At 32.5% G+C, this 21,843-nt stretch overlaps 2 protein-coding genes across 2 annotated transcripts; both read left to right on the top strand.

Moving 5' to 3' along the window:
- Nucleotides 1-3,965: 3,965 nt before the first annotated feature.
- LOC110027614 lies at nt 3,966-10,706 on the top strand. The gene is made up of 3 exons (XM_020729114.1): nt 3,966-4,144; nt 10,268-10,546; nt 10,629-10,706. Exons 2-3 carry the CDS (start codon nt 10,295-10,297, stop codon nt 10,704-10,706), a joined length of 330 nt encoding a protein of 109 aa, XP_020584773.1. The 5' UTR covers nt 3,966-4,144; nt 10,268-10,294.
- Nucleotides 10,707-10,832: 126 nt separating this feature from the next.
- LOC110027618 (transcription factor bHLH69-like) lies at nt 10,833-16,721 on the top strand. Its single transcript, XM_020729119.1, has 5 exons — nt 10,833-10,990; nt 11,186-11,251; nt 11,668-11,733; nt 15,385-15,444; nt 16,318-16,721. The coding sequence occupies exons 1-5, from the start codon at nt 10,838-10,840 to the stop codon at nt 16,507-16,509; spliced, it is 537 nt and encodes a 178-aa protein (XP_020584778.1). The 5' UTR covers nt 10,833-10,837; the 3' UTR covers nt 16,510-16,721.
- Nucleotides 16,722-21,843: the final 5,122 nt, after the last annotated feature.

Below are 21,843 nucleotides of genomic sequence, written 5' to 3'. Positions count from 1 at the left end.
CCAAAAGTGAGGTCAACAGATGGCCATTCTTAATAACTCAACTCATATTTAGATTTGTTATACTGGTTTGACATAGCACTACACCGGTATCGATCAGCCGACGTCGATCAGCTTTTCCGGAATAGCTCTTTCCAGAAGTGGAGACGGACATGATATTAGTGATTTCAGCCACAAATTTATAGGGGTGGAACAAGCAACAAAGCATCACACCATTAGAAATCTGTCGTAGTAGTCACAGCTTTTCCTCGGATTAGAACTCGATTTCTGCCCCCATCCACTTGTAGATCAAGTATTCACTCCTTGGAGAGGTTCGATCAGCCGACGTCGATCAGCTTTTCCTGAATAGCTCTTTCCAGAAGTGGAGACGGACAGGATATTAGTGATTTCAGCCACAAATTTATAGGGGGTGGAGCAAGCAACAAAGCATCACACCATTAGACATCTGTCATAGTAGTCACAGCTTTTCCTCGGATTAGAACTCGATTTCTGCCCCCATCCACTTGTAGATCAAGTATTCCACTCCTTGGAGAGGTCTGCCTCAAAAAACAAATCTTAAAGATTTAATCTAGTTGTTGCCCCCAAAACTAAGTCAAAAAACCCTCTCTATTTTTTATTTTTATTATTTTTATTTTTAAGTGCGATGAGTGGAAGAAGCATGCCCCTGTATATTAACGATTGAACAAAATAAATTTTGGGTCGGATTTGGTTTAGAAATCATGAACCATTTAGGTTTTGGGCTGATTTTGGGTTGCCCCACCAACCCAAAATTGATCTGAATTCAACCCCCTAATCAAAAATCGACCCGAATAGTTATTCCACATTTGTTAAACGAGTTATCATGGTCGGTTGGTCACGTTCAGGTTGGACATTCTGACCCGCTTAATATGCAGGCACAGTTTGGGTCAAACAATTTCGAGTCGGATCAATCTCGGGTTAAACCCGAACTAGACTCGTAAACACAATTTAACTCCCCTATAAACAATATAACTTTAATTATCTTATATAATATAAGATACCCCCCACTCTCTATATATAAAAACTATTCTAGAATTAGCATCTCTTTTCATCTCGCAGAAAAAGACATTTAAAAATTATCGTTGACAACGATAATTTAAAATAATTTTATTGAATTATATGCATATATGTCATGTCACCTATGCATGAAAAGTTGTATTCCACTTTTTAAAAGTAAATTTATAGTGGTATATTTTTTGTGATTTGAAAGACTTGGGTGCATGTATAAATGTAGAAAAGCAAAGTTTGCGTGTTAGATATTTAAATATATAAAAAGTTGGGTGGTATGTTATGCCGTGTTTGTTGGATATATAGGATAAACTTACAAGATTGTGTCAATATGAGTATTGTTTTGATGCATACTATTTTTAATCATTGTTCTACTTACTCTCTTAAGGTGAAATAATGCAATTTTTTCACCCATATCATTCATTGTAATCAATTCTCTAATTGATGTTATAATTTTAAATGCTTAATCTACTTCTGCCAAAAAATGATAGTTTTGTTATTTGAAGGGAAGAAATGCAGAAGATCGAAGTGAAGCCATGATGGAAGAAAGGGACAAAGATTACATTTAAAAACATAATAGAATAGAATATTATAAAATATTACTTACTACTAATGCTTCAATACAAAAAAAAAAAAAAAAAAAACTATCCTTACAAGCAAACAAAAATCTAATATAATTTTTTAAGTTAATGGTTGCTCATAATCTAATGCATTATTTAACTTGAAACTTCAAACTAATGAAATTAAGCTAATATAGCTTCAGTTATTCTGTTATCATATCAAAATCAAGTTTCTTCTGAATCTTATATCTCGTTCAACAAACTTTTCTAACATGACAACCGGTCACTCAGTCTTCGAGAACTACAAGTTATAAGGCACAAAGTAATTGTAGTTCCCATGCAAAAACCGTCAGCATCCAAAATAGTACTTTTTTTTTGTTTAATCAACATAATGTTTTTGCATTAACAACTACAACAAATTTTTCTTAAATAAGCGAGTAGTTGCAACACCCCTTTGTTTGGGAGTAGGAAGAAGAATGATTGCTCTGTTGTTAAATTGACACATTTTATGATGAACATGTGAAAACATTCAACACTACTAGCATCAACTTATAATATTGTTTCTTTCTCAATGTCAAAAAATTATTTTAGTTTAGTGAACAAAATAAATACTTTGAGATTGCATATAACATAGTCCAAAATGTCATGAGGTAAATGGTATAATAAGATTTGTGTTGCACACAAAAATATGAAAATTTTATGTGGCATACCGATAAATTATATGCTTTTCAAGCTGAATGTTTGCTTCATAAATTTTCTATCTTCTGTGATATGTACGTTTTTTTTTTCAAAAGTAAATGAATATATAAAAAAATTATTTTTAATCATGGTTGTACTTACTCTCTTAAGGTAAAATAATGCAACTTTTGCACCCATATCCTTCATTGTAATCAATTCTCTAACTGATGTTATAATTTTAAAAGCTTAATCTACTTCTGCCAAAAAATGATAGTTTTGTTATTTGAAGGGAAGAAATGCAGAAGATCGAAGTGAAGCCATGATGGAAGAAAGGGACTAAGATTACATTTAAAAACATAATAGAATAGAATATTATAAAATATTACTAATGCTTCAATACAAAAAAAAAAAAAAAAAAAAAACTCTTAAATAATTTTTTAAGTTAATGGTTGCTCATAATCTAACGCACTATTTAACTTGAAACTTCAAACTAATGAAATTAAGCTAATATAGCTTCAGTTATTCTGTTATCATAGCAAAATCAAGTTTCTTCTTAATCTTATATCTCGTTCAACAAGCTTTTCTAACATGACAATCAGTCACTCAGTCTACGAGAACTACAAGTTATAATGCACAAAGTAATTGCAGTTCCCATGCAAAAGCCGTCAGCATCGAAAATAGTATTTTTTTTGTTTAATCAACATAATGTTTTTGCATTAATAACTACAACATATTTTTCTTAAATAAGCGAGTAGTTGCAACACCCCTTTGAATGATTATTTTGTTGTTAAATTGACACATTTTATGATGAACATGTGAAAACATCCAACACTACTAGCATCAACTTATAATATTGTTTCTTTCTCAATGTCAAAAAATTATTTTAGTTTAGTGAACAAAATCAATACTTTGAGATTGCATATAACAAGTTCAAAATGTCATGAGGTAAATGATATAGTAAGATTTATGTGTTGCACACAAAAATATGAAAATTTTATGTGGTATACCGATAAAATATATGCTTTTCAAGCTGAATGTTTGCTTCATAATTTTCCATCTTATGTGACATGTACATTTTTTTTTTCAAAAGTAAATGAATATATAAAAAAAGTACATTTTATTCCATAAGAAAAAGGTTATGGATAAGTGATTTTATTATTATTATTTCTAATTTCTACAAGGCCTAAGACCTTTTTTTTTAAAAAAAATCAATATGACTTCTATTGAAAGCAATGATCAAATTTAAAGACTAAAAGATACCAAAAATATCATTTTTTAAAGAATTAGAAAATTTTTATATTTTTTGGGGATGGGTGACTTTTCAAATCAAGCAAGGGTTTTATATAAGTCGCATTAACGTATTTGCTGAGTGCTTCTTTTTTTTAATTAAAAGATTTTGATTTCAAAGCCTTTCACGATTAAATTTGCTCAAATGTCTAAAAGAATGTAACGACTCTCAATATATAGTGATACTTTCAATAAACCTTTCCAAAAATCGATTTATTTGTTATAATATAATAATTAATTTTTTTGACTATATGTTTAATGTTTATTATAATCTATTTAATAAAAATAAGAGAGGTTGTTTAATTATTTTATAACATAATTGCTTTAATGTAAATATTTTAATAAGCTCATTTGATTGTTTCCATATATGGAAAGTAGAGGGGTTTATCAAAAGCATAAAATTGATAAATAATTTAAATGATTTATTGAGGGGTATATTCGGTAGTTTCCTCCCGCGCTTCTGCTCCATTCTCCGGGCAGTGGTGCGAAAAGCTGATGGTTGGAGCTTGGCGAACGATCAGATCATTCGCACGAGATGCTCTTCTGAAACCCAGACAATAAACCCTAGGCGGGAGGAAGTTTTCCAACCTGCCGATGTAAGCGCTCGTATTTCTCTTCCCTTTTCTTCATCCGATCGAATGCGATGCTCTGATGTTGCTAACAATGCCATTTATTCCATTCCTCCCCCCCTCTTGTTTTAGCTTAATACTATCTTTCTAGATCTGTTTCGATTGTCATCTTGCAATGCGCTGATGCTTTTGGTGTATTGTTCATTGATCGTGGCTTTGACGCCGATGAATCTAATGCTAAGGCTCTCTTATTAATGGTTTTTTGGATCTATAAACTTTTTTTTTAGGATTAAATGTTTTTTTTCCTTCTTTCGAGATTTGATATTCATTTCTGAGCTTCGTGACCCGTAGTTCTCAGTCGAGCTTTAGCAAGGTTGATTCAGTTTTGGCGATTCAATATATGTTTAAGTGACTTTCTGTTACGATCATTATGCCCAATAGCAGATTATGAATTCTTTGACGATGTGTATTCGGTCTGAGGTTGCTGTTTTATTTAAAAAGGAATGCGATAGTTTAATTTCTTCATATTTTCTTCGTACTTATATATTGTGGATGCCAAATGATCATGTCCATGACGTGTCTGTGCTGTTATCCTTAATGAAATTCCTTTGAACGTGAAAATTACATTTAGAAACATTGTTATGAGGAATTTATTTGTAAGATACAGAAATCATTTTTGAATGCGAAGACATGCTTGCACATTTATGACATTTATTCATTGATTTTTTTTTTTGTTTATTTTTTGTTTTGTGAAGGTAATTTTGTTGTTCATTTGTTTCTATCGATTGAAGTTGAAACTGTATTGCAAGGGTTACTGATTAACATGTTATATTATGAATCTGCTTTGCTAGATAAGAAAGAAAGTTGTTTATTAGTCATTTTTCTGGTTTCATTAGATTATTTGGCCAATGATTATTAAAAGTAGTTTCCCCCTTAATATTTGAAATGACTGATTTAACTACAAAATTATTGATTTAACTACTAGATTATTTCTATCCAGAGTTTGGATAGCTTAAAAAACACGTAGGAAGTTCGAGAGGTGTGCACATTTTTATGTTGGAATTTTTATTGATATACCATTAGAATCCAGTTAAACCACTAAATTTAAATTCAAAAGATAAAGAGAAATTAGGAAATGATTGGTATTCCTAGATCTATCCTACAATTATGAATTTCTTTTCGCAGGATTGCTATTGTCTATAACTCCTTAGTGATTCATACCAATGTCATACAAATGAATTATGTTGGATCTAGATCTTCCATGGTGATGTATCTTACTACAAGACTTACAAGGTTCCAACAGAGCAAAAAATAGAGAGAAAACAAAAGCCTAGAGAGACAAACTTTGAGTATTTTATTGCAAAATGAAATTCTTTCAATGACTTTCTATCCCCCAAAAATTGTTATTTGACCTATTATTTATAGGGGTTTTGATTGTTATATGATAAGACACAATTTGAACTCGTAAAGATAAATATATATATACGAGTCACTGATAAGGTAAATAAGGTTGCTAGCTTTCTAAGATGGATGCTAACCTTTTGATGAAATCATTAGTTTGGTACATGCATGGGCAAGTAGACTAGGCAAGTGGCTTAGCAAATTGCAACGAGTGCTCTCTTTTATTGGGCAAGTAACCCCTTGAATTGGGATGAGCGCATATTAACTATGGTTTATGGCAAGTGCATTTTTGTCAGGTGAATGCGTCATTGCTTTTAACAAGCGCATCTTAACTTTCGACAAATCTCGGTCTTTAGTGGATGTAGCTTGGTATTTTATGAGGGTACCTTGACATTTGGTTTGTGCACTCTATCCTTTGATGAGTGCATCTTGGGTGCCTTTAATGAGTATACATTATTCTTTGATGAATGAACATTGACTTTGATGAGTGCGCCTTAATATTTTATGAGTTGCTTTTGATGAATGAACTTATATCTTTCCTCGCCTCATGGTAGTTTTAATCAAAAGATATGAACTGCTCAAGTTTGCCATGCACTTTTATAGAAAAAATAGGTTGCAAAAAATAATATTCATGCACCATCATTTTATTTGATATATTAACCAAGTTAGGTCCAAACTCCAAATTGATTTGCAAGTTCTCAGGTGTTTTGGTGCCATAACAACATGTTATGCTCAACAACCATCATAAACCATTAGTTTTATATAGAGGTATAAGAAGTGAGATTACAATAATGGAACTAAAACTTATAAATTCATTCTTAGATGCATACAGACAACCTTTAAAACAAACAGATCAAGAAGCACATATTTGACCAAAACCTTTTCAAAATTATTTTGGCTCACGCCAAGCATCAAGAGACAAAGGAATATAGATGTTTATGTGTGTATTCTATTTACACCATTGATCATAACCTTAAAGAGTTCATTGTTTGAATATGTGAGTAAACAACTATGTAAAATATGACTGGAACTTGGTGCGAATTTAATATCCGTTTTGTTTTCATTTAGTGTGCATTCTGTTTTCATTTTGATCCACCACACTTAGTGAAAAACATCAAAGTGGAGGATCAATAATCCAATAGGATCCTAAAATGTTTTTAGAAGACTTCTTTCTCTTTCAGAGTATTTACTAAAAATGAAATATAAGTTGAAATGCTTTAATACTTTCCAGTAATCTCCAAAAAAGTTCAAATACTTCAAATACACTTATAAAAAAGTTCAAATACACTTATAATAAAAAACACTAGTTAGGCTATTAAAATCAGGCTTCAAAATTCAATAACAAGATTTTGGGTATGCCAAAACTATAGATAACTAGAAAAATGACAAACTAAAATCTCCGTACTCCTTGTTCCAGGGATGACAAAATTTTATGTTACATATTACATTACAATTAAAGTTAATTATAAGCACAAAATCCTGTATCATTACTCATGTAAATACACTGAAGCTTTCATAGACTTTGAAATGACAAGAAAAAAGAAGATGGAACGAAATTTTCGAAGGAACAAGAGCACCAAATTAAACTTCTTTTGTGTATATAAAACTCCCATCTTCTAGAAAATTAGTAGTGAAATTTTACATCAATCTCATTACAAAATACCAAAAAAGTATAATGCTAACAATATCATCTAGTTTCAAAATACACTAAGCAAGAGGCAAAGATTTGTGATGTTGCCTAATCTAAGAAATTGAATCAAGAAGGATGAAATCTCCACTAGAAGATGCCGTAAACTTTTAAAGGGCGTTTTGTAAAGGAAAAGTTTGAGCTAATTATTGTTGTGTTGCTAACTCCAAAGAGAAATAAACACTCCAACATTAAGCAAAAGCATCACACTCAATATTCACATTACACGACAAAACAGAATCTATAAAATCTAGAATGCATGTGGATATAAATTGAAACCGAGCAATCATAGCCAACAATAACACTCGACCACACACTTCACAAAAACCAAAAATTACATACATACATACATATTTTTAATAACACCCACAAATAATTTTTTGGTGTTTTGAATATTTTTATAAAAATTATCACCTCCACTAGGTGTTGCTCACCACTGACTGTCTTTGACTTCTTTTGTCATCACCAGAAGCCATCAGTTGTTTTATCTACCATTGCCCAAAAAAAAAAAAAATCCCAATTAGCTCTTAAAGCATAACAAAATAAAATTCATTCATCCATACTCTCTACATTTATCATTCTTTCTAAGCTTTGTTTTGAAAAAAACATGAATATGTTGATCAATGAAATTGAGTTAAGTACATTGTACTAAGTTAAATTTTAAGTTTTCCCAAACTAAAATTTATGTTTCATATAAATCTTAAATTACTTAAGATGAATCTTCTTAATGTGATGATATAATTAAATGGTCTTTCATGACTGAAAATTTCTTATAATTTGATAATTTGCGATTTGAAATTCAGTTAAATGAGATAATGTTTGAATAATTAAATATTTTAGTGAAAGATTATGATCAACATATGATCAACATTGATTGAGAAACTGATTGAGAAACCATTGAAAATTTTGCATTCTTAGTTATGTAAGTAAAAGCTTTATAGTAAGTTGTGTTTGTAGCATTGTTGGAGATAAAACTTGATTTTTCTAGGCCAAAATAATGTCGAGGAAGAGTTTTGTGACAATTTAACATGCATAACCTTCATCAAAAGTAGCACGAGAAAGCTAGGTAAAGCCAATCAAAGGTATATAGCTTCCCAAGAAATTGATGCACTAGACATGTAATTCTTGAGATATAATGTTGAACTCTTTCAAGAGATAAAATCATATAGTTTACCTTAGCATTGATTGATTGCATAGGTTTTTATTTCAAACTTATATTTTCAGTATATGAAAATAATTTAAGATTAAAAAAAATGAAAATTGAAATGTCAAAACAAAAATTCAATTACTTGATATTGACAAAGTTAAGTAATTAAACACATGCTATTTAACATTGATGGTTGAGATTGTTTGATCAATTTTCTTTGTGTTGAAGAATGAGAAAAGAAGGTGGTTGTCGTTGCTAACTATACTATTACTACTGTTTTGAATGTTGACAAATATTACTTCATAACTCAGAAGTATTAAATAGCAAATAATCTAAGATAAAGTGATACTTTTGCCTAATAACTCTAGGATTTAGTTGGCAATAGAGTGAGATATAAATAGCAAATAATTTTTATAGTTAACGATGAGCAATTAAAATGGAAAAATACCTCATAAGTATTACACTAAAACAATGTCATGGAGATTTAAATTAAAATTTATAAATTGCAATTATGTTATTTGGATTATTTGAATCATAGTGTTGGCTAGTAAAAATGTTGTTGATAGACTAGTTGAGATTGAGAGAACAAAAAAGGAAAGTCAAAATATTTGTGTGACAAAATTATAAAGGAAAAATTGAGGAATGATTATATTACAGGTTGTGGAAGTAGCATCAATTGAAGCTAAGGTATTGAAAAATAGACTTTCGATGGTTTGAACATGTATGATGTATAGTAGAAAATTCACCTATTAGTTAAATAAACTTAGTGTTGAAAGATAAGGGAAAAGGGTTCAAAGATAAGGGAAAAGGTTTAAAACCACGATAATGTGGATTGTCCAAAAGGTTATGTGGATTCAAAAAATCAACTTCAATTAGTTAGAATAAAGGTAGTTATTATGATTTTTGGTGTAGTGGCAACCTTCTTTTAAAATTTTTATTTTTGTTTTGTATTCTTCAAAATGTTTTTCTCTTAATGCATCCTAAATTTATATGCATTATTTTTTAACCAAATAATGTCAGTCTTAAGTTTTGTAAATTAAGTCGTTTTATTTTATCGTAGAATTAGATCAAGATAGACAAAATTTCCTGTGCAACTTATGTGTGAGAGTAGCATCAAGCCTCTTGTTAGTTCCAAATTTCAAAGTTCTTAATATTGATGAGATATTTATTGTAAATTTAATGCAACCTGTATACTTGATGCCAATGAACTCTATCATGAGCTTTCCATTTGTCATGTGAAAAATGGGGAAACATGCATAGTTAGTGCAGCTAGTTGCTTGATTGCAAGATATTGAATATGGTAGACCATAGATGAATAAGATTGTGCCATATGGTGTTTGCTGAAAATATTTTAATGAAAGACTGCATAAGTTATATTATTCAAAAACTTATTGTGCTTTCATAACTAATTGATCTTAGTATTATTTTCCTTGATTTTCTTGCAATGCCAAGTTATGCAACTAGTAGTGTCATGGGAAAACTAATTTTCAATAAACTATTGATTTGTTTGCTTTATATGTTTTTAGCATTTACTGAACTTGTAATACAAAAATATCATTTTTAGTTTCATATTTTAGCTTTTTATGTGGCTGTATGAATTTGCTTATTGATATTTGCCAAGAACCATGCAACTATGTTTATTTTTTCAATTAAATTCTCTCTAAAATTTTCATTTATCGACTATTATCATACATGAGATTGATTTTATACTAAAGAAATCCTTGATGGAAGACATTGTCAACTATGAAGCTTGTATGCATGTAAACATGTGAGAAGATAAGGGGCTATTAGATATAAAAGAAACTGGCATGAAATTTATGCTATTATTATAATAGTTTTTCTCTATGTAAATTTGCGCTAGCTTTCAGTTATAATGCTAATATTTTTCTTCATGATATTGTTCTTCCCAATCCAGCCACTACGTGCAACTACATTTGGTGAAATGATCGATAGGAGTGCATCACCTCTAGTTAAATATAATCCTGGTGTACAGACAACAAATTCTTCGTTGGATGCTGAAAACTCTAATTGGAATTACTTGAAGAGAACATCCTTTTTTGAAACCGGCGCTTCAACTTTGAATCATTTGATGCCAATAATTAATCATCTTGATATTGATGCATTGAGCAATTTATCAAACTCTCTGTGTCCTGCTGCAAAAATTGGAGGTGTGGAGTATTTCTTGCCTTCCGGGGTAATTTACGGTACCTATGTTCTACAATAATGTCACATGTAATGCCTGAAGTCTATGCGTCTGAAGCTTTTTTAAAATATAGATTGGATATTCATTATCAAATACTCAAGGAGAACAAACCAATTTTGCAAATAAGGTTGAATCTGAAGAACCTGCATAAGTATGTGAAGTATGTTCATATTTACAGCTCTATTTTTTAATTATTGTTTTGCTATGTGCACAAGTAACATCGATCGTAAGTTGATTCCCATCTATATCATAAGTATATTTCATTTTGATTCTTTGTGAAATATGTTATGTTTGTTCCATTTCATTTTTGAGAATTGGCTTTCCTTTGGTATCTTGATCAAGCTACAGTCAAAATATTGCTCTAATGTCGCGCAACAATCCGAAGCAAACATGGCAACAAAAATTGCTAGAGCTCCAAAAGTGCTTAGTAGTCGGGTAAGAAAATTTTTCTTATTCTTTGGGAGTTTGTTACAATTTTATTATTTTCTCATATAAAATTGTTCATTTTCTCCGCAACAATAATGCATATAGCCTTGTACCGTAGCTATTATTGGAGCAGTATAAGCTAACCTTTGTCTCATTTCTCTCCTAAGTTGCTTTGTAAATTTGCTAGAAGTTTACTTATGGCAGATATATAGAGCTAAAGTAGCTGAAGCAATTAAAGCATTGAAAAATGCACTACCATACGCTGAAACGGTATGTTTACTCTGTTCTGTAGTTTCAATTAATATATATAAATAAATGTTGAATGTTTTGTAGTTCACAATTAATTTCTTTGTAAATATAAAAAAAAATTTGATAAGCTGATCAAACTCAAATATGACTGGGGTCTGCTATCTAGCCCCAAATTTTCTCAGTTAAAAAATTTTTAAAAAAATCTTATTAGGTTGTACTCAATAGAATTTTGTTATAAACTAGAGGAACAAGTGTCTAAAAATTGTTTCATTTGATTATCTGTGTCATGCAAACTACTGAAATTTATGCAATTTAAATGACTTGAAAGACTTGTTTCTCAAAATTATTTCTTTCATTGTTGACTTTTTTCCTTTCTATATTTACTGTACTGTTTATGCATTCTAATTTTTTTTCTGTTTGTTTCTTCTTATTTTTAGGGTAATCAGGCATCTATTCTTGATAATGTCATCGATTATATTAAGTTTCTGAAACTTCGGCTAAATGTAAGTGACAACTTATGCTCTTGTAATTGAAAGCAATCTTACATTAATCATATTTCAATTTTGATATATTTTATTGCTAAATAGTTTGTCGAAATGATTGTTGATACCAAAATTAAAACAAACGACAATAACTAAACCAATATTGTTACTGAAAAAGCCAATAGGCGATTACAAGCAACACGAAAATTGAAAAAAAAAATAATTGACACGACACACACAAACGCCCATTATGGGGTTGATCCAGTAATGGTGGTGGTTGGTTACGGCTGGGTAAGGTGGCGGCATGGTAGGGAATGTGGAGCAGCGGGTTGTACAGTAGGGAAGCAGTAGATATTTGTTGTCTGGGATGGCAACATGTGGATAGGTGGGTTGTACAACGGAGAAATAGCTATAAGAAGCGGTTTTGGGCAGCTAGAACAATAGCTAGGCGGCGGGGAGGGGGTTCTGAGTTGCTGGGAAAGAGGATATGTGGTAGGGAGGTGGTGCAAGAAGGTTGGGACATTGGCTAGATGGCAAGGAAGTGGTTTGAAATGGTTGGAAGACCAGCGAGTCGGTTGGAAAGGTGGATTACAAAAAACAGTCAAAGGAGGGTTATTTCCAGGTTGCTATAGCAAGTATGGTGAAAATGGTAATGAAGGGAAGGACGAGGAAGGAAATGTCGATGATAGTCACCATCTCAAAGCGAGATACAGCCGAAGCACTCGTCCTTGGATACAATCTTAGAAGGGAACACATGAGATGTTGAAGGCAGTCCCGACAGAAACACACACAATATTTACCTAGCACAGGAAGAAATAACATATATTATGCTAGGCTAACCAAGGAGTAGCCCTTGGTTTGCTTGAACAAGGCTGTCCCAGATTGCACATAGTGTGATCCCTTGTGAACAGTTGCCCACGTCAATTGTCATAAAACTTGTTCAAAAGCACTTGGTTATGCTTGTGTCTGAGAATGATAGTTTGTTTGTTATTTGGTATTTCATAATGGCTCTAAAGTGAGGCCCATATGCATGGGAGATGGGCCTACTACTAGAGCTCAATCCAAGAGAGCTTCCACAAATCCAAGAGGTCGAATTATAAGAAGCCAAGATGAAAGGAATGCTTGAAGGCTAAATAAAGGACATTTTCTTATTTGAAACTATTTTTTAAATAATATGTGTATTTTATATGATTGTGTCACATGTGTAAATTAATGTGTTGTATGGGTGGGTATCTATGGTTCTATTTGTGTTTATGTATTATAATTAATTGTAAGGAGTCGAAATGAGTTAATATAATTAATTAATTAATTAAGTATTTTAATTAATTGATTGATTTTAGGCTTAAGGGGCCTCCCATGTGAGTAGAAGGGAGTTGGAGTGGTGGTTTCAAGATTAACTAGGTCAAAATCTAAGGTTCTAGTTGTTTCCTCGTCTTCTTAAATGCTTCATTTTAGTGGCGGTTTTATGTGTTTAAAAACCCTATTTTCTACTGTATGGAGGAGCTTTTATTTGTGATGAATTGAGGAAAGAAATTTATTTGCTATTGGTGGCTGACCAAGCCTAAGAGAGTTTGGTTATTCTCTTAGAACCCTACTTTAGTTAGTAGGTCTTCTATTTTGTCATTTAAATTTTATGATTTGAGTTTTTTTATGGGAATTTTTATGTGAAGTGTTCTTGGTATTTTATTTTACTCGATAAAATTAAAATCCATAAGTTTCTTACCCAATTTCCTATCTAAATCCCAAGTGCAAGGGTGGTCGTCCAACTAGGTTTCCCAAAACTAGTCCGATTAGGGCTTGCATTTGACAAACCTAACCTCTACCAAAAAAACAAAAAAAAAAAGAAAAACCAAAATCTATAGATAATTAGCTCCCGTAATTGTCTTCAATATCCTTGAGTTAGTAAATTCTTCAATATCTTCTTCAGTTTAAACTACCAAAACATATCAAAATTCTTCCAAATTTTACTTATTTAAAATGAAACTTCTCCAAATATAGCCTTACTCTCCTAAGCATTTTAGGGGACCCCCACATCTTATAATTGGTCACTTCAGTGATCTAACCCACCACCCACATCAGTTTGATTTGAAATGCTTATAAAAGTTAAATTAGAGAAGTAAATATTGTCACTTATTTCTAAAGAATTTACTCTAGAATACCTGAATGTTATTTAAACCTTGCTAGTATCAATGTAGAGAGGAAGATGACGACATTACTGATTAAGAGACACTTTTCATCTTTGCATCAAATAGTTTGGTTTGCTTGTTATCATAAATTTATTGACATTATAATGCGTGTCTCTTTAAGAACGTTTATTTTATGAGGACTACTTCAAAATTAAAAGAATTTAATGTCCTAGAAAACTCAAGCATGCGTTACTGAATCTCATTAGAATGCATTCCCTAGAAATATATCTACAGTCTCCACTTTTTATTTTTGATAACTTGTTTTCCTGGTAATTATTTTTTGTCTCTCTACAAGTATGTCTAACACTAATCAATGATCCTTCTTATAACTTCAATGAAATTAACATACCTTTAACACCGTTTTCTTAATGAATATTAATTCAATTTATATGGTACTCAATTATATACCTGTCAACAATATATGAGGATCCTCTCTCTATTTTATTTATTTTCATTAATTGACTTGAAAAAGAAAAGTTAACTCTAGATTTAATCTTTAAAGTATGAAATAAAATTGTTACTTCTAATTGGACATAAATATTCAAAGTTGATATACAATTACTTTATCCTGTAGTTACATTGTATGGATTATTAATTTGATTCCTCTATAATTTGCCTCATGTAGAACTTTTCTTGTCCTAATTATTGATATCAAATGCTCTATCTTCGATTATTGGACATTCTCTTAATCTTTGAAATTTTATTGAATGGATTTCTTGACCAAACAGAACATTTTAGTACCCCTCATAAGGTATTACATATATTCCTAAAAAAGAAATATTCCAAATATCAAACTGGTTGCTATTCTAGTGAAGCATACATTAAATTCTAATGCAATATGCTTTTAACTTGGTTTTGTTATTTTATGGTATGCTGCTGTCTTTGTCAGTGGAGGTTAGTTACCAGTTATATTCAGTAAGCATGGTAGGAAAAACAAGTGATGATTGGCTTCTAATAGTCTTTCATAAGCATGTTACACACCGTTCTTCCAATATTTTTTATTTTATTTTATTTTTGCAAATAATTTGTTTTTCACTGTATGATGTTGAGTGTTACCTACCTGAACGTTTGGGTTCTAATCATATCTGACTTGTTTAATGAACGAGCTTGTGTTTCATGTTGTAATATGGTTGATTTGCTTAGAGAACAAGCTGAGCTCAATCCAATTATCAAGCGAAAAGTAAGCTATTAGCATATAACAAATATATCTATAATCTTAATCTACATAGTAAATTTAATCGAGCTGTTTCTCTTAACTAATTAAATATAGCCAGAAATTTGTATTTTATATTAAAATTCATGTACCTTTTTTTGTTATTTCTTATCCTATTTGTACACGTTTTCAACCAAGAACATAGAAAAGGATGTTTTTTAATTAGGTGGAAGAGAAATAACTATTTCAAGCATCATTTAGCTTTCATCTGAATTGTTTTCCCTTTGTTGTTATTGTTCCTTTGCTTCAATTCTAATTCAGGGCAAATGGCAGGTATTGAGCCAAACCAGATTGACCGGTGAACCCTCAGCTCATTCCTTCGTTTATATTGAGGTGCTTTATTTCTTAGTTCCCATTTATAATTATTAGTATTTGTATAACATACTTTTATGACTTTGTTCTGCTATTTTACTATTAAATATTATATCAAAATCACTTTACATTTATCAGCTAGTACTTTTTCTTTGTACAATATGCTTTTTTGGCTTTGTTTTGCTGCCTTACTAAAGTATTGTATTACTCTTAACATTTATGAAGACATTATATCACTGAAAATTCTTTAGCCAGCGCTTTATTTATTTCCTACCTAAAGAATAATTCGGCCTTTTTGTTTATGAATCATTCTGCTCGACATATGGAACATTTTTGTTGTATCTATAGCATGCTCTTGTATGAAGCTATATTCCATTTATTCTTGAACATGAGATCATGCCATAACCTAATTATTATGATTTTGTTATCCCTATGGGGCATTCATTGCGGATAGAAAGCATGTTTTGAATCATGATAATTTTGTTTTAATCTCTTCTGGTATTAACATAAAATAATTCTATTTTTTGGAGGCTGAGTGGAGCTTTCTAGAGTGCAAAATACAAGATTGATCTCTAACTCCATTCAACCAAATGATGGATTTAAGCAGATTTTATTTGTTTTTAGGCATATTTTTTAACTTGTAGCAACTTAATAAGCCCAAAGTGACATTACAAGCATTAATTGCTTATTTTTTTTACTGGTCTTCAAAATCATCACCATGTAGACTTGGTGTCATTGAAGGATTATGCACAAACTCTTTTGATTAATTGTATTGTATAATCTTCGTCAGTGAAACATCTAATCTCATAAAAAAATGGTTGTATTTTATTATATATTTTTTAATATTTTCTACAGATGTGAGAATTTTTAAGAATGAAGAGTCTTTTTATGTAGGGCTTCGGTCACTACTTACTCCATCCTCAGACATACCATCAGGCACTTGAGGAAATGGTTGGGAATCTTCTGAAGTCAAACCCACAGGTGGCCAATGAGCTGCTTGAATACAAGGGCCTAGCCATTGCGCCTATGGATTTTGCATACATTGTTCCTCAAAATAGCTTGAACCCATGCTCCAGTTTATGGTAGTAATGATCAATTTTTACTTGACAATAATATTTTCGTAAATGACATTTCTTAGCCATATATTAATATACCTTACTTTTAGACTACAACATCACCTGAAACACACTTTTTGTGTTGCCGTAGCATTCCTCCGGAACTGTATTGTTTTGACGAGAAATTTTTCAAAGTGCAACCTTGCCCTTCCTTCTTATCTGTGCAATCATGCTTTCATGCACTGGCTTCACTAAACTTTGATTTTACACTCATACCACTTTATCCATACTTCAAAATTGTATTTCATTTAAATACATTTTGCATAACTTAGTAATAGCGGTATATGATGTGATATAAATCATTTGATGTTATAAATGTAAAAAATAAAAGTTTAGGTGTTAGATATGTAAATATACCGAAATTGTGCGGTATGCATGTATCGAGGAGAAAAAAAAGATGAAGCAAACTATAAAGCATGAAACAAGTGTTGAGAAGTATTAGTTTGAACTTTCGTATATCAATATTTTATTAGAAGATTTACATGAATACCACACTTCTTATTTATTTACAATCCGCAAGTCGAATAGCAGTAACAAAAATCAACTAATCATATAACTTCAAAAAATGAATTAGCATGTCCTATACAGAAAAGATTTTTTAGGATGTTATTTCATTAAGGTCGAAAGGTTGTTCGTTCACATGCTTTACATTTACCAACAACTTTATTCTAGACAAATAAATGAATCACACAAAGGAATTAAAATGTATTTAACTAGGGTAATATTTGAAATTGAAATTTAAATTTTTAATATTATTTTTTGTTTCTTTATTTTTATAAAATGGATTGATGGTTTGGATTTTAATTTGACTATAGATAAAGAAAATTTTTTTGTGAGGTGAATTAAGTTCTATTTAGATCTAAATTGTATAAAAAAAAATAAAGACATTAGAAAAGTTATTGAAAATATATTTATAATCCAAAAATCACTCAAAGTAAAATCAGCATTGAACTAAAGCAACAAAATTTTATTACTTATATTGTTTTAAAAAGCTTAGAACATTCATTTTATACAATAGAGTTGTTGTATATAAGAAAAAAAGCATGATGTCACTGGATAAGCTGCTATATAAGTTATATCTATAAAGCATATTCCAAATCTAGAAAAACATTCTCAACCCAGTTCCACTCATTTGAGTTGCTCCACAAAGTGGAGTTGAAATACAGCATATCACTTGATGGATCATCAGTATTAAAGATCAACAAGATGATGGATGGATTCATCAAATGGATTGACTTGTTCAAGATAGTGAAAATGTTGTACAAATGTAGGAGGTTGCTCAAAATGATGTAGAATACCATGCTACAAAGACACATTGGAACCAACATGATGAGGAAGTATGCCTTGAGCAGATAGATAATATTGATCGATTGGTGGAATAGATTGAGCAAACAGAGAATGTTGTATAAGTGGGTGGTGAATATATTGCTGGAAACACATACTGAAACCAGCAAAAGGAGGAATAGGCTGGTCGTGAGGAGGAAAAGTTGGTGCGGGTGGAGAAGTTTGCTCCAGATTGATCATAAGGAGATCATCCCGCTGTAAAAATATATTGAAAAAAAAAAATCACGAGGAAGAGAGTGGGCGAATTGTGAAGATTGATAAAAGAAAGAGGACCGTGCTGCAAAGGCTCCTCTACGCGCCCGGAAGTTGAGGTGCCAAATTCTCATTATGGGAATCAGGTTAGAGGAAGTGCAGCCTCTCTCTGATCTCTTTCTGTTTGATTTCCATGGCCACCATCTCTTCATGGAACAGCGTCGTGGAAAAGGAAGAAGAAGACATCGGAAGGCAGGGGATTTGCTCTACGCTGTTGCCGCTTCCTTCATCGCTCTTCTTGTGCAGGCAGAGGCAGCGTTCTCTGATCCGGCGAAATCCCGGCGTGTCCTTCTCCGACCAGAATTCTACGGTGTTGAATTCCGGGGAACGTGAAGCAACGAGAACATCAACGCCGCAAAGGAAGAAGATTTCTTCCGCCTTCTTCTTCAAGCCTCTCCATCTCGTCATGTAAGTTGAGCGGCGATCGCGAACGTGCTCTCGATACTTAATCTGAAGCTTCGCACGACCCATGGCTCCAACAGTCCGTCGCTCGCGCTTTCTTTCGATAACGAAGCGGAGCAGAGGAAGAAAGCGGGAAGATGAAGTTAGCGAGAAACAGAACCTTTATTCCTTTTTAACGAAATAAAATACGACCGTTGGGCTTCTGGATCATTCGAGTTATGCAAGATGGCTTAACTGCTTAAGGGATTCTGGATAAACATTCCATTATTTCAAAAAATGAAATTCCAAAAGAAGTAATATACAATAAATTAAAGGGCGGTTTTTTACATATAGGGGGACTTCAAACCATATTTACTACATATAAAGGTCTTCAAGTATTTAATTTACTCCTCCAATCTCCCCTGGCCTCCCCCTCTGCCTCATTCACTGCCTCAACGAAGCTTTATCCAGCCACACCATCTCATCTCGTCATTCCAGACCACCAACCTAACTTCAGCTAGTCATCACTCGCAAAGACGAGGTTGTCATAGAGGGCTTCCTCCACACACAGGGAAGAAGCCGAAGGAACCAGATGGGGCCGAAAAAGGGAAGATTATCAAGGAACCATATGAGGGCTTGCAAAGCTCATTTGCTGCCCGCTGTCGGATATGTGTCCTTTAAGGGTCCATTTGGGGCAGCTTGTGTATTTCGGGATAAGTTGTTTATCCTGAAACGCGGCCCGCGGGGCCGCAGGAGTCGACCCGTGGTCTGCATTTAGTGTAAAAACTCAAACGCAGTTTCAGATAAGCTGGCAAAACACGCGAACCAAACGGTACGACGCCGCCCGCACTTATAAGATGCCCCAAATGGACCCTATATCAGCTCAATCGACAAATTAAAGGCCTAGTCAGGCTGGGTTGGGGCTGAGGCTGAGGCCGAGGCTAAGGCGGAGGCGGGATCCATAACAGAATTCTTCAGAAGTAACTTAAATATTTGAAAACCTCTATATGTAGTAAACATGTTTTGGAGACCTCCACATGTAAAAAGCCCTAAATTAAATATATATAAAAACTTTCATTTAATATAAAATGTAATTAAAATATTTAAAGTGTCTCTACGCATCAAAGCTACATATGTGGTATGCTATGAATTTTGCAACTCAACTAAATTTATTTAAAGAAAAAAATGAACAGAATATAAATATAAATTAAACATAGCACATAACAAAATAAATATATATATATAGAATATAACACATAGAAAATCTAAATTGAATCAGTTAATTCTTAATTCTTTAAAATCTAAGGCATAAAATTCATTTTTAAAATAATTTCTAAATAAGATTTAAGTTCTACATAAGCTTCATTCCTTGAATAACATTCAAATCAACTTCAAACAAGCATTTCAAAACCTTGTTAAACCTTTCACAAATCAACCTTTAACCTATTTCAAATTTCAGATAAATAACACTTAAACTTCACCAAATACAATCTAAACCTACATAAGACAAAACATAAAATGAATTCTCAAACAACCTTCAAACACACATAAAACAATCATCAATTAATCAAAATCTTACACAAATACATTGCTCAAACTAATCATTAAACCTTAATCAAATCCAACCTACATGCTATAACAATCCTATGCCAATAAAATTTTAAAATCTTGTATAAATTTTACATAAGATCAGCCACCAAACAATCTTTGAGTTTTATAAACTTGCCGCCCACATCTAGCCATTAAACCTTGCCTAAATCCCTTGCTAAATAGATGTGAGGGGATGGTGTATTTATAGGTTAGACCATGGTGGTCAATTTGCCAGGATAAGAGGTGGAAAGTGATGTTGAGGTGGTGTTGAGGTGGAGGCAAGGGTCCAATGGGGGTGAGCCACATTGAGTGGGCTCAATTTTGGGTTATATCTCATGGGTGGTTCTCGGGTTTGGGCTTGTCGCCGACCAAGGTGGGGTGGTGGAGCTGGGGTGGTCACTATCTTGCTAAGGGAGCTCAGTGGTGGAGAATTGTGAAGTTGATTGGATGGTGTCATGTGTACATGGGTTTGATTTAAGTGGAATGGGGAGAAGGTGTTGTTGGGTCAACCATGGGTTTGAGTCATGCAAATGGGCTTGGCTCACCCCCATGGTGGCTAGGTCTGATGTGCATCATGTGGGTTTGGATGGTCAAGTCCAAATCATAGGGATTAGGGTTTCATCATGGGTTTGGGGGAATAATGAAAAGGGTTAAGCACCTTGAGTGGAATCATTAAAGGGCTTCCTCCTTTAACCATAAATAGTATGATGGCTCACATGAGGCTTATGCATGGCTTCATAGCTTCCATTTGGCTTGGATGAAGCCATATGGCTTGCCTATGGCTCCTGCATGGCGACTTGGCTTGCATTAAGGAAGGTGGGTGAGGATTCCAAGCACTGAAAGGATTTTCATGAATTCCACTTTTGGTTGATCAATCATGAAATTTTTGGACTTTAGGCTTGATTAAATTGATCATGGGGGCTAAATTTTTGTCATCTAGGCTTGGGTTATGGAAGATTTGGACATTAGGCTTGATTTATGGGCTTTTGAAATTAAATATGAAAGGGTTGGTTTTGGACTTGGATTATGGGGTTGGATTTGGTTTAATAATCAATTATGATAATTTTCGTAAAGTCATGAATGCACATGATGAAATTTTGGACTTAGGCTTGGTGAATTTTAGGTTTGGCATGAGGTTTCCATTTTGGTGGATTTTGGACTTGGGGTGAAATGTGATATGGGGTTGATGTAACTTTGGATTGAGGGTTTATGGAAATTGGATTTGAATTTAAATTGAGGAATTTTGGAAGTTGGGAATTTTGGGAATTTAAGATAATGTTGGGGTAATTGGGATAGAAATTGGGTATTTTGAGAATTATGGGTGTTTCTTGGGGAATGATGCATGGTGGTGTATGGGATGTGAGGGTGGGTATGGTAAGTGAGGAGTGTGAGTGTGGTGTATGTGAAGTGGTGATGGTAAGGGGTATGGTGAATGGTGCATGAAGAAGATGAACAAGGCATCCTTAGAGTTTGATAATCTTTTAGGAACTCATTTTTTGAGCTTCAACATATTGGTCCTAGTCATCTCAACCAAGAGTTGAGGATTTGAGACCACTCATATGAGACTTTTGATCCCAATATTTTTTTATATATAAGGATTTATGAAGCTGACACCACTACTTGAAGATTTTAATCCTCGATAATGGTACCAAAAACTTGATCCCAAGAAAAGTAAGATTTCAATTATATTTGTAGGTATTCTACACAAGTATATGTATCATTATCAAGTAATATAGAG

Source organism: Phalaenopsis equestris, unplaced genomic scaffold (assembly GCF_001263595.1).
Source record: "Phalaenopsis equestris unplaced genomic scaffold, ASM126359v1 Scaffold000429, whole genome shotgun sequence".
In the NCBI taxonomy this organism is placed as follows: Eukaryota; Viridiplantae; Streptophyta; class Magnoliopsida; order Asparagales; family Orchidaceae; genus Phalaenopsis; species Phalaenopsis equestris.
Note: the sequence above shows the minus strand (reverse complement) of the source record. Positions and strands in the feature narration are given on the sequence as shown.